This window comes from Triticum aestivum, chromosome 5B, assembly GCF_018294505.1.
Source record: "Triticum aestivum cultivar Chinese Spring chromosome 5B, IWGSC CS RefSeq v2.1, whole genome shotgun sequence".
Lineage (NCBI taxonomy): Eukaryota > Viridiplantae > Streptophyta > Magnoliopsida > Poales > Poaceae > Triticum > Triticum aestivum.
This window is the reverse complement of record NC_057807.1, coordinates 420,889,035-420,901,481: the sequence shown is the minus strand read 5'-3', so window position 1 is coordinate 420,901,481 and position 12,447 is coordinate 420,889,035. Positions and strand designations below refer to the sequence as shown.

Sequence of the window (12,447 nt, the reverse complement as noted above, 5' to 3'; positions counted from 1 at the left end):
GCAAGCAATTGAACTTAAATTCATAAAACGCAGGACCCTACCGCCAAAGACCCTGGCGGTAGGGTCAGACAGCCTACCGCCAGGGCACTTCAATTGTTCATTACAGAAACATTACACTGAAAAAACTTTCAATTCTTCGTTACAGAAACATTACACTGAAACAGGACCCTACCGCCATGGGCTCTGGCGGTAGGGTCGCACAGCCTACCGCCAGGGCTCCTGGCGATAGGTGCTTAACCACGTTCAGCGCAGTCAAACGGCCGCCGTCCCCCTCCGTCGCACACCTACCGCCATGGGCCGTGGCGGTAGGCTATCTAACCCTACCGCCAGAGGCCCTGGCGGTAGCAAAAGGGTCAAATCTCGAAAAAAATTCAAACGGGGATCAGATCCTGAATTTGTTTGGAAAAAGGGTCAAAACACGAAATTTGGCCTTCTCGGTCACGACTATTGTCTCCTGTTTCCACCTAGTGAAAAACATCACTTGGCTCATTGGATGGTGGGCCCTTAGCCCCCTAGGATTGGACCCACCGCCGGTGTGGTGGCCGGCAGATCGCACCATGCGGTCGCCGTCGGCGGCACTGCTCGCGCGCGCGTCTCCACATCGGGACGACTTCCTCCGGCGATGTAGGTAGGGTACCCCTCCCGCTTGGCTCCATTTATTGCCATCCCTGCATCCTTTCCTCCCACCCATCCATCCAGTCACGGACCACCCATGTCCTCGTGCTACCGTGTGTGCCGTCGTCGCCGATAGCTTCGCCAGCAGGCCGGCGAGCTTCCCAGGAGTCGCGACCGCCGCTTGACCCGCCACAGGTCCGGTGGTTTCGATCGCCGCGTTGTCCGTTGCGCCTGTACTCCTGTCCCCATGGCCTGATCTCGGGTTTTCTTCCTCGGATTTTGCAGCCTCCCCTCTCTGAACTCTGAAGCCGCGTAGGGAGGTGCTCCAGGAGGGCCGCCTGCGCACAACGCATCGCGAGGTAGCAGTCGAAGATGGAGGTCGTGACGGGGGCCATGAGCACCCTCCTGCCCAAGCTGGGCAGCATGCTCAAGGATGAGTACAACCTGCACAGGAAGGTCAGGGGCGAGATCCTGTTCCTCACGGCCGAGCTGGAGAGAATGGAGGCTGCTCTCATAGAGGTTTCGGAGGCCCCGATTGACCACCCACCTAGTAAACTTGTAAAGCTTTGGGCCAAGGATGTCAAGGACCTGTCGTACGAAATTGAGGACAGCGTCGACAAATTCATGGTGCATCTCGACGGCCGTGCAGAGGAGAAGGCGCAGAGCTTCATGGGTTTCATCCACAGGAGCATCGACCTGTTGACGAGGGCCAAGACGCGCCACAAGATCGGCACCGAGGTCAAACACATCAAGAGACGCATCCAGGAGGTCAGTGCACGGCGCGATAGGTACAAGGTTGACAAAGCTGTTGAAAAGCCTGTTGTCACAAGTGTTGATAGCCTTCGCCTGTCAGCTCTCTACAAAAAGGAGACAGAGCTCGTTGGCACCGAAGAGAAGATCCAAGAGCTAGTCGAGACAATGACTGAGGAGGCAGACGAGGCGTCTAAGCAGCAGCTGAAGATAGTCTCCATTGCTGGTTTTGGGGGATTAGGCAAGACAACTCTTGCTAATGCGGTGTATCAAAAGCTTAAATCACAATTCGATTGTGGGGCTTTTGTTTCCGTGTCTCTTAATCCGAACATTGAGAAGATTTTTAAGAACATTCTTCACCAACTTGACAAGCACAATTATAGTAACATCAATGAAGCGGTATGGGGCGAAGCACAGCTCATCAGTGAGCTAAGAGATTTTCTTCTAAACAAGAGGTACAGATCTAAGCATCGACCGTACTATTGAAGTTGTCAAACTTTACGAGTTTAGCAGGTCATCGATGTTTGCTCAATTTTTTGAATAACAGGAGTCGAACTAGACTTAAAGTTTTTACAGAGCTATTCCATGTTACATAAGCAGTTAGTGGATATATCTAATATTTGCTTGACATTTTTGTAATCAAAGACATTCAGTCCATAAGTATATCACCCAAATAAGCAAGTCAAGGGTTTGAGTGTTCTTATCATTATTAAAGTATGATCCTTTACTAATATGATTTTCTAAATAACATATAATCCCTTAAGCACGAATGACTTCTAATTTAACCATGAATAAGAGGATCCAATTCTAGAAAGATGATATGTTTTGTTTCCTCAGTTTGTATCTTCATTATTCTGATGTTTCTAATTTCTTTTCTTCTAACTCGGAGGCTCATGTCTAAGCAATTAGAGGTTGACTAAATACTGATAATACTCCCTATGTCCTGAATTACTTGTCGCAGAACTGGATAAATGGATGTATTTAAAACTAAAATACGCCTACATACATCCATTTCTGCGACAAGTAATTCTGGACGGAGGGAGTACATCACAACTAACTCCCTTGTTTCCTTTCTGTTGATATGCTTTCACTTGTGTGCACTCGAAAAAAGAGAAGTTCACATATAGGTTACTAATGTACAGTCCTTCGGTATCCTCTTGTAGGTATTTCATTGTGATTGATGACATATGGAACATTTCTGTATGGAAAACAATCAAACATGCTTTCATTGAGAACAGATGTGGAAGTAGAATAATCATAACAACTCGTATTCTTGATGTTGCCAAACAAGTTGGTAGTGTTTATGACCTAAAGCCTCTTTCTCCTATCGACTCAAGAAAGTTATTTCACCAAAGAATATTTGGTATCGAAGACAAGTACCCTCCTACTCAATTAGCTGAAGTATCTGAGAACATTTTAAAGAGATGCAGTGGAGTACCATTGGCTATAGTGACAACAGCTAGTATGCTAGCTAGTAAAAGAGGAAATGATTGGCCCAAGGTGTACCAATCTATGGGTTCCGAGCCACAAGATAGTTCTGATATGCAGGACATGAGAAGGGTATTATCAGTGAGTTACTACGACCTACCTGCACATCTGAAGACATGTTTATTGTTTATCAGTGTGTATCCAGAGGATTATACCATTGTAGCTGAAGATTTGATATGGCAATGGATTGGTCAAGGTTTTGTTCAGGAAGAACATGGGAAGAGCTTGTATGAAGTAGGAGAGGAATACTTTGCTCAGCTGATTAACAAAAGCTTGATTCAACCTGTAGATATTGGGAGTGGTAATAAAGCGAGCGCATGTCGTGTACACGATATGGTGCTTGACCTCATCACTTCCCTTTCAAGCGAAGAGAACTTCCTAATAACAGTAGGTGGTCTGCAGCCTGTGTCTGCATCAAGTAAGATACATCGACTATCTGTACAAAACAGAAATGAAGATGATTTGAAGAAGCTGGCAACCATGAGCTTGTCTCATGTGAGGTCAGTTTTTGTTTTCGGGCAAGATATCAGTTTACTGCCAGCCCTCTCAAGCTTTCCAGTCATACGTGCATTGGATTTAAGTTACTGTCTTAATGTGGATAATCATCATGTGAAGATTATGTGCAATCTGCTTCACTTGAGATATTTACGGCTGTGCAATACATCCATAACTGAGATCCCAGAAGAGATCGGGAATCTGCAGTTCTTGCAGGTACTGGACATAAGTCAGACTGGAATAGAAGTGTTGCCGCCGCAATTTGTCCGGCTAACGCAGCTAGTGTACCTGCATATTGACAGGCGGACCAAACTGCCAGATCAGTTTGGCGATCTGAAATCCTTGCAAGATTTTCCAGTTATCCCCACTGTAACGTCTCCATCCATGCTGCATGATGTAGGGAAGCTGACGAAACTGAGAAACCTTCTCATCAGTTTCGATGAATGGAACGAGAGCTACGAGGAACCTTTCTGCCGGTGTCTCTCGAATCTGGTCAATCTCAAAACGATAAAAATAATCGGTGCCCATCTCGGCTTAGACTCCGGAAGCGACTATTTGTTGCCGCGGCCTCGATACATTCAGACAATTCATCTGATCAACAACATCAACTGTGCACTGCCAAGATGGATGTCCTCCCTGTCCTGCCTCTCCTTTCTCACAATCCATGGCCTAAGAACACTGCGAGTGGAGGACCTTCAAGTCCTTGGGAGCATACCGTCATTGAGTTATCTCGACATATGGGTTGTGGAGCCCACACAAGAGAGACAAGATAGGTTATTGATCGACAGCGGTCATCCATTCCTTTGTCTAACAACACTCAAGGTCGCCAGTCGCGTCATGGAGCTACGGTTTGCCCAGGGAGCCACGCAGAAGCTCCAAACCCTCAAGCTACGGTTCTCGGCGCGACAAACACTTTATCAGTTTGGCGATTTGGATTTTGGGCTGGAGAACGTCTCTTCGCTTGAGCACGTGTATGTCGGGAGGTGGTCCAAGCCCGAGCCCGGGGAGGTGGAGGCTGTGGAGGCTGCGGTCCGGGAAGCGCTCGGCATGAATCCCAACCAGCCGACACTCGAGTTCAGCAAGGTAACTGTACTGATTCACCCTTTAAAGTACGACATAGTTACGTAGATGGTTAGCTGTGTAAGCAATTCGTGTTTACTGCTTTACCTTGCGCGTGCATTGATTTCTTACTTCATTTACTTACTTTGGCGTTCCATTTGAAGTGGCGATGATGGCGTCGGAGTATCTAGCTGGCCAATATATACATAAGAGGCAGAAAGAAGAAGCGATGAAGTAAAGAAAGATGTAGAGCGAACGAGGTACAGAGTTCGGAGTTTGTGCTTAGTTTTTGTGTGCATTAAGTACCATGGATTACTTTAGTTTGTAGCGTTCTGTTGTCGCTGTAGGGCAAAGAGGAAAGACCTCTTGAGGGGGAGGTGAACCCTTCAGCGTGTTGTTTTATCAGTTTTCTGTGATAAAAATTTGGAGCGATGGTTCTTGGGTAAAAATATATATAATAAATGTTGGGTGATATGTGTTTTTTCTCATCTATGGGTGGATGATGAAAATCAACCACACAAGACAAAAGTTTCATTGTTGAAGCTTAGTCTGCAGGTATGCATGTAGTATTGCACAGAGAGTTGTGTGGTGGGGTTTTGCAGGGATCAGTTCCAGCCTGCCTGCTGGACTCGATCTTGCGCAATTGTAACAACCACAATATTTCTTAAGTAATACACAAGTCCTTTTAAAAAAGAGAGTAGTATATATTTAGCTTAATTAATTCGAGTTTCTGAACTCTTCTGCGGGCATGTGGTATGTGTTTCTGTAGGAGTGCTTAAACTAGTATTCGTTTGCTCATTAATGGTAACATAAGACGTGTTTAGGCTTATGGTTAGCCTAAAAAATGTCTTATATTAGTAACATAGAGAGTACTAGTTTTTTCCTGCTAAGCAGTGTTCCTATCTTTTGCCATATTTATCTAGCAGTGTTGATCTCTCTTTCCAAAGTGCCGTCCGGCTTCTCTCGCTATTTTTTGCACCCAATACACAAGTTTTCCAAAGTGCCATTTTTATCTAGCAGCGTTGGCGTCCAAAGTGCCGTACAGTTCAGAGGACGCCGGCCACTCTGCTCGAGGCACTGAATTTACTTACTCCTTTTTTCTTTTTGCAGTGGCACTGAATTTATCACTACTACAAAGAAGGAAGTTTGCATCTGACACAACGTCGTTACTTCGAGCGGCAAAAAGGTGGATCTCCCAAAGTCAGAGTTCTCCGTTAGCTTACTCGTTTGAGTTCGTGCAGCGCTCGATCGCGGCGAAGAAGAAACCAATGGACAGCAAGCTGGCGACGCGGGTGTCCCGCCGGCCGCCGCCGCAGCCACCGGCAGCCACGAGGAGCGCCGTGTGGCTCATCGGGCTGCTCGTGGTGCTCTGCTTCTTCTCCCTGCCGCTCTTCCTCGCGCTCTCCCGCGGCCGCCCCAACCTCTCCGACGTGTGGCATCTGGGCGTCAGCGTCACCGCGCGCGACGGTACAACGATTGCATTTTCGCACATGACCATGATCGTGATCATGGAAGCATATGTCCACTCACTAGTAACTCCTCGACGAACGATGGTTTCAGAGAATGCGACGGCTGGGTCAGAGTCTTCGGACGCGCCGCCACCGGCGAGCCGGGACAGGCTGCTCGGCGGGCTCCTCTCGCCGGACATCAGCGAGGGCTCCTGCCTGAGCCGGTACGCGTCGTCCCTCCACCGCAGGCCGTCGCCGCACTTGCCGTCGCCGTACCTGGCGTCCCGGCTGCGCAAGTACGAGGCGCTCCACCGCAAGTGCGGCCCGGGCACGCTCTCCTACAAGAAGTCGCTGATGCAGCTGCCTTCCCCGCACAGCATGGGCCTCGTGGAGTGCCGCTACCTCGTGTGGGCGCCCACCTCGGGCCACATCGGCGACCGCGTGCTCTCCATCGCGTCCGCCTTCCTCTACGCGCTGCTCACCCGCCGCGTCCTCCTCCTGCAGCTCGCCGACGACATGGCCGGCCTCTTCTGCGAGCCCTTCCCGGGCGCGACGTGGGAGCTCCCAGCCGGGGGCTTCCTCCCCGACCACATCAAGGGGCTCCGCCGCGGCAGCGACCGCAGCTACGGGAACTTCATCCGGGCCGCCAAGAACAAGAAGGACGGGAGCGACGACGGCCCCGCCGGTTTGCCGGCCGAGTCGCTGCCGCCGTACGCGTACGTGCACCTGGAGCACGACTACCAGCAGCCGGAGCAGCTCTTCTTCTGCGACGACGACCAGACCGTCCTCAGCAACGTCAACTGGCTGATCCTGCGCTCCAACCTCTACTTCGCGGCGGGGCTGTTCCTGGTGCCGCAGTTCGAGGAGGAGCTCCGGTGGATGTTCCCGGCGAGCGACACGGCGTTCCACCACGTCGGGAGGTACCTGTTCCACCCGTCCAACGAGGTGTGGCAGCTCATCACCAGGTACTACACGTCGTACATGGCCAGCTTCGAGGAAAATATCGGGCTGCAGATCACCACCTTCGCCTGGAACCCCGTGCCGTTCGAGGAATACTTCAAGCAGGTCTCGGCATGCACGAGCCAGGAGAAGATCCTGCCGGAGGTCGACACCACCCCGGGCGTCCTCCATGAGGCGACGGCGGCGACGTCCAAGGCGGTGCTCGTCAGCTCGGAGCACCCGGAGTACGCCGAGAAGCTCAAGTCCATGTACTACGAGCACGCGACCGTGACCGGCGAGACCGTGAGCGTGCTGCAGCCCGGCGGCGGCGGGAACCACTCGCACAACCAGAAGGCGGTGGTGGAGATGTTCCTGCAGAGCTACTGCGACGTGTCGGTGGTGAGCGGCTGGTCCACCGTGGGGTACGTCGGGCACGGCCTCGCCGGGCTGAAGCCGTGGCTGCTGCTGGCGCCGAGGAACCAGACGGCGGCCGACCCGCCCTGCGTCCAGGCGACGTCCATGGAGCCGTGCTTCCACGCGCCGCCGAGCTACGACTGCAGGGCCAAGAAGAAGGGGGACCTCGGCGCCGTTCTCCGGCACGTCAGGCATTGCGAAGATGTCGGCGATGGCCTCAAACTATTCGACTGATTTTGGCCAGGTAGCTTCCAATGACCCCGTAAATTTACAAGCAGGGAAGGGTTGCAGAGTGATTCAATGGTGTTGTGTGAACTTGTCTGTAGTTGTGTTCAAACAAGAATAATACTGTAGTTGTTTTGCTAATGTACTTACTGTAAGCAAAAGGAATAATACTGTAGTTGTGACCCAGCACATTTCATTTTATTCTAAACTCTCAGACAGCTCTGATGCCTTACTGTTTTTTGGACTTAATTTGCATTCTGGGACTGTATTTTGGACTTAATAATTTGCATTCTGGGAGCAGTAGAGCCTTCCACGCCTCTGGAAATCCATCAGCGAGGCCGAAATGCTCATGTGAGAGATAACAAATCGTCAAGCTAAATGACGAAAATAAAACACTGTCGACAAGTTCAGATGCATGCTTCTGATTCTTACGAAGACAGCTTCATTGACAAAGAGAAAAGATTGCAAGGTGACAGCTCAGACCGACGAAACCAGATTTAATTTCTGAACAATCTTTAAGTACAATCGGTGTAAAAAAAATCGTGTAACCTACTTGATACATGTACAGAGGAATCATACCGTAGGAAATGAGCAAACTAGGGAGGTTCACTTCGAATGCGCCTTCTTCCTATTCATGAACATCGTCGCTATGGAGCGAGGGAAGAACGACTTCCGCGCCTTTGGCTCTGTTGCTGCACTTGTCGTGGTAGTGTCAGCTCTAGCTGTTCCCCCTCCTTGCATATGAGAAGCGGACGATCCCGCTGCATCGAAAGAGCATGCACTGTTCAGAAGGCAGACATCAGGAATCGCAAGATCAGCATCCCCCGCCGTGTAATGTTGGCCATGCTTCGCTCTTCTTTTCCTCAGCTCGCTCTCCATTGTTAACTTTTTTTCTTGTGCTGTGATGGATTTCTCATGCGCCTCCCTCAGCGCCTCCCTCCTTTCATCAATCTGTTTGGCCAGCTGATGCAACTTATCCAAGCTCCTCACCTCTCCCTCCTTGGCCTCCTTGATCTTCTCAACCGCCTCCATAACCCGCTTCTTAGCTCGGTCCTCGGCTTCCTTTGCTCTCTTGTTCAACGCATCGTAGTCTTCAAGTGGTACCATCATGCTCTTGTCACTTCTTCGGTCAGCTTGGGGATCTATTTCTCCCTCCTCTTTGTATTCTTGCAGCGCATTTGCTGAGGCCATTGCGATCTCTTCTGATGCTTTAACCGCAAGTATCTCCCTTGAAACTGCTTCTTGCTTCAACTGGACAATGTTGACGTCTGCCTTAGCTCGGTCTGCCTCTTCGCTAGCCTTTGTAACCTCATCGCAGGCCGACCGAGCCTTCGCCTTTGCTCGTTGTGTTTCTTGAGTAGCCTGCTGTAGCTCTATGGGCATTTTAGCCGCTTCTGTTCTCTGCTGTACCACGCTGAGCTCACGCGCCGTCTTTCTCAGTTCTTCCTGGAGAGACGAGACAGAAACTGTTGCATGATGCACTTTATCTTTCAATGCTGTGAGGTCTGCCTTCTCCTTCTCTAGATCAGCTCGTAATGCAGCAGCAGTATTCCACAGCCCTTTCACCTCATCCTTGGCCGTTTCGATGTTTGTCCTCATATCCTCAAGCTCTTTCCTGGTCGTCGCCAGCTTCATCTGAACACCAACCATGGATCGCACTTCCTCTCCAACCTCACCTTCCTTCTCAGGCAGTATCCCTTCCATATAAGCAGTGAAGTCACGTTGCAGATTTGCCAGCAACGCAGAAGCAGCTTCTAGCTTAGACTCAAGATCTTTATTGGCCGAGATATCGCCATTCAGCTTTTGAATCTCCTCCTCAGCTTGCTTCAACTCATTCTGCGAATCCAGCTTTTCTTGCTCATACGCCAAAGCCACATTTATTCTTCGCTCCTCTGCTATAATGTGGGTAGCGTGCGAAGAGGTAAGTGACTCTTTCAGTGAGATGAGCTCAAGGGTAAGGTCCTCCACGATCTTCTCAATCTCCTGAGACGCGGCAGTGGATTCATGTGCTCTAATCTCGGCATTCTCCCTATGTGTAATTAAAGCTGCGTGTTCCTTCTCAAGCTGCTCTAGCTCCTCTTTAACTGACTTCAAGTCTGCTAAGGCAGTCGCGTGGCGTTCTTTGGCAAGAACAATCTCTGCCTTCACTGCAGCACTCTCTTTGCGAGCAATGCCCTGTTGTATCTCTTTGCATCGTATCTCAGCGAGCTCTGCATCTTGCTGTGCTTGCAATGCTTCAGTTTGTGCTTTCTCCAGGCTTAATTTCAGCCCTTCTATGATCCGCCTGGTGCTACACAGCTCCTGCAGAACTTTGCTTTTCTCAACTTCTTCAGCTATGAATCTTCTCTGGTACTCGGGCCCTTCTTCCCGCACCTTGTCAAGTTTGAGTTGAACATTTTTACGCCTCTGAAAAAGGTATTAAAATCATAAGCCTACAGAGCCAAGACAAGGCAATAAGATGTACAATAAACATTTGAGAAAAAGAGCCATCACCTCTTTCCAGTCAAGAATCCCTCCAAATTTGCTAACAGCATCTTTAACAGATTCAATCGGTGCTGCAGTTTCAACTAGAACTCTATTATCTAGAGCCTGAATGAAACGTTCGGCGATCTCTGCTGCCTTAAAAATGTTTCTTTCAGCTGAGTTATGGCGACTAATTTGTTGTTGTTCCTTCACTTCAGGCTGGTTATGACAATTTTCCTCTACTTTGTTTGCACGGCATTCATTAATTGTAAGGGAACCTATATCTTCACTGAAATTTCTATTGTGACCATTCCCCTTAGATTGGTTGTGGCAAATCTCCTCCCCATTCACACGTATATTATTAATTGTAAGCGAACTTAAATCTTCACTTAAATGTCTGTTATGACCATCTGGGGAACTTTCAGTAAAACCAACAGAAACAAGAGGCTTTGAATCAGTCAAGTTTTCCAGTGAGTCGACAGTGTTTGGAACAACAGCTACTTGATGTACCCCTTTAACATTCAGTTCCTCCTCTTGCTGCACCCCTTTGACATTCAGTTCCTCCACTTGCTGCACTCCTTCAACATTCAGTTCCTCCATCCCACGGCATGCAGGAATTACGTGATGGTGAGTTCAAATAATTATCATGGATAGCATTACTATTGGGTACCTGAAAAGTAACTAGCAAGTTAACAAATGAAACAGCATGCTGATATATGTTCATGAATCACGACTACCAAAATTATATGAGGTAGGTCAGCATTTTTTTTTTGAACTATATGAGGTAGGTTAGCATTGCTTGACTGACAACCAGAAAGGATGCATACACTTATAAATCTTAATAATTCCATATGAGTTCAAACACTTCCCATATATCAAGTCCATTTATGTCAATTTTCATAAGAGGACAAGAGCAGTAGAGCTCTACCAGAAAACTCCATTCGCACTTTTAATATTTACATGAACAGAATTAATCAAATTTATATATTTGATGGCAGAGCGTCTGCCTGATTCATATTTTTGTTGTTAATTGGCCCTTTGTGCTGGCAAAAATACACATCTAGCCAAGCTGCCAGGTCAACTGCATGCTGGCCATCTGATCTCCAAGCGGACGAGATAAGCTATGCATCTCCATGAACTCGGGATAAGGAATATTTTTTGCAAATACTTTAGTTTCTAAGACGATAGCCGCCATGACTTTTTGAGGGCTACTCTGGCGTATCTAGCTTGTGCGTCCACTTAGATAAGATTGTGCAATACCAGGTAAAGAGCTTATAGTTTGAAAAGCATCAACCTGTACGATGTAATATCATGTGCAATCCTCATCTATCATTTCACATTCTTCCTTGCACTTCAAATTGCTACCGAGAATGTTAATGTTTTTTGAAAAGGACTAACCAGGGGTCCTAGGCCCAACTGAACAATTCCCATTAGGCCAGTGAAACGGCCGAAGTTAACAACAAAGCAAAGCAATTACAGCGACAAATAAAAGGCAAGATTGTTAGCTTCGCATGGGTCTTGCAACAATTTGACAGTCTCCAGCAATAGAAAGCCCCACTCTATCCAGGTGCACTGCACAAATACATGCAATTTGTGCCCAGATTGAACAAATGCAGATCATGCTGAACTACAACGAGCAAACAAATCAACCTAATAGAAAAGCAGGACATGGAGAAAATTGCAGTACCTCACATGAATCCCTTCTCTTTCCTCCCCATCTTGCCAAGAAGCTCCTCGATGGATGGGGAAAGGAGACGATTTGGGGACTGGAATCTGGGCTGGGGGAGGACGGGCGGAGAAAGAGAGGGGGATGGTGAGGAGGCAATACCGCGCGCCAAGCATGGAGGCCCCCGAATCCACCAAAGATAAGCTTCCGGCTATTTTTGGGGTTCCACGATTTAACCATGTGAATATGGGCAAGAGGCTGCCTTGTTCGCCCCCTTTTTCCATGTTCGAACTCCACCGCAAGCATAACCCCAAGTACAGAGCGAACGCAGACCCTGAGAAGCGCCGCCGCTTCCCAGGCCTTCGCCGCCGTCGCCACTCCGCCTCACATTAACCCCTCTGGTGCTCTCCGCCGCTGCTGATACTGCCCCCCGCCGCCGCCGCCCCTGCTGCCTATGGATGCAGGGGCGTCTATGTTCGGCATCGGCGCCGAGAGCGTCGGCGAGGAGATTTGTTGGGTGGACGGGGAGAGTGGGCTTCAACGAAATGCAACACTGGCGAGGCAGCAGGCCGGCGGCGTGGGACGGCATGAGACCAACATCGGCGGCGGCGGCCCTCGCGCCTTCTTCGCGATTGGGCGATGTGGGGACAAGCAGGACATGGGGTCGACAGTCGAGACCCCAGACACTTTGCGAAGTTTCACACTTTTTTTCTTTTGCAAAATAGCCAAAATATACTCCCTCCATTTCATAATATAAAAGCATTTTTGACACCTCGTACTAATTAATTAGGGTGAGCTGACAATGTGAATTTAGTTGGGCCTTTTAGAAAGAGTCGAATAAATAAAAAATTACTTCAATTTCATTAAGTTACTACTAGTAAGATG

General features: G+C 48.9%; 2 protein-coding genes across 4 annotated transcripts; one reads left to right on the top strand and one right to left on the bottom strand.

Annotated features, from left to right (window-relative positions):
• Positions 1-473: 473 nt before the first annotated feature.
• Positions 474-7,651, top strand: LOC123112203 (galactoside 2-alpha-L-fucosyltransferase). Of its 3 annotated transcripts, XR_006455268.1 has the most exons (6): positions 491-810; positions 901-1,820; positions 2,529-4,431; positions 4,572-4,667; positions 5,518-5,874; positions 5,968-6,225. XR_006455268.1 is itself a non-coding variant. In XM_044533134.1 (4 exons), exons 3-4 carry the CDS (start codon positions 5,676-5,678, stop codon positions 7,440-7,442), a joined length of 1,674 nt encoding a protein of 557 aa, XP_044389069.1. In that variant the 5' UTR covers positions 2,679-4,431; positions 4,572-4,667; positions 5,518-5,675; the 3' UTR covers positions 7,443-7,651. The 3 variants fall into 3 exon arrangements, 1 of the variants encoding a protein (XP_044389069.1); XR_006455269.1 differs by lacking the exon at positions 5,968-6,225 and having other exon boundaries at positions 474-628; positions 5,518-5,721; XM_044533134.1 differs by lacking the exons at positions 491-810; positions 901-1,820 and having other exon boundaries at positions 2,679-4,431; positions 5,968-7,651.
• Positions 7,652-7,886: 235 nt separating this feature from the next.
• On the bottom strand, positions 7,887-12,227 carry LOC123112204 (protein WEAK CHLOROPLAST MOVEMENT UNDER BLUE LIGHT 1). Its single transcript, XM_044533135.1, has 3 exons — positions 11,584-12,227; positions 9,927-10,566; positions 7,887-9,839 (listed from the first exon to the last, which is right to left on the bottom strand). Exons 2-3 carry the CDS (start codon positions 10,494-10,496, stop codon positions 8,040-8,042), a joined length of 2,370 nt encoding a protein of 789 aa, XP_044389070.1. The 5' UTR covers positions 10,497-10,566; positions 11,584-12,227; the 3' UTR covers positions 7,887-8,039.
• Between the last annotated feature and the right edge of the window lie 220 nt (positions 12,228-12,447).

What these genes read in the sequence shown, in the direction of transcription:
- LOC123112204 (XM_044533135.1), bottom strand. Translation starts at nt 10,496, where the DNA reads ATGGAGGAACTGAATGTTGAAGGAGTGCAGCAAGTGGAGGAACTGAAT. An exon ending in GGATTCTTGACTGGAAAGAG is followed by an intron (nt 9,840 to 9,926) that starts GTGATGGCTCTT and finishes TACCTTTTTCAG; the next exon opens with AGGCGTAAAAATGTTCAACT.
- LOC123112203 (XM_044533134.1), top strand. Translation starts at nt 5,676, where the DNA reads ATGGACAGCAAGCTGGCGACGCGGGTGTCCCGCCGGCCGCCGCCGCAG. An exon ending in CAGCGTCACCGCGCGCGACG is followed by an intron (nt 5,875 to 5,967) that starts GTACAACGATTG and finishes CGATGGTTTCAG; the next exon opens with AGAATGCGACGGCTGGGTCA.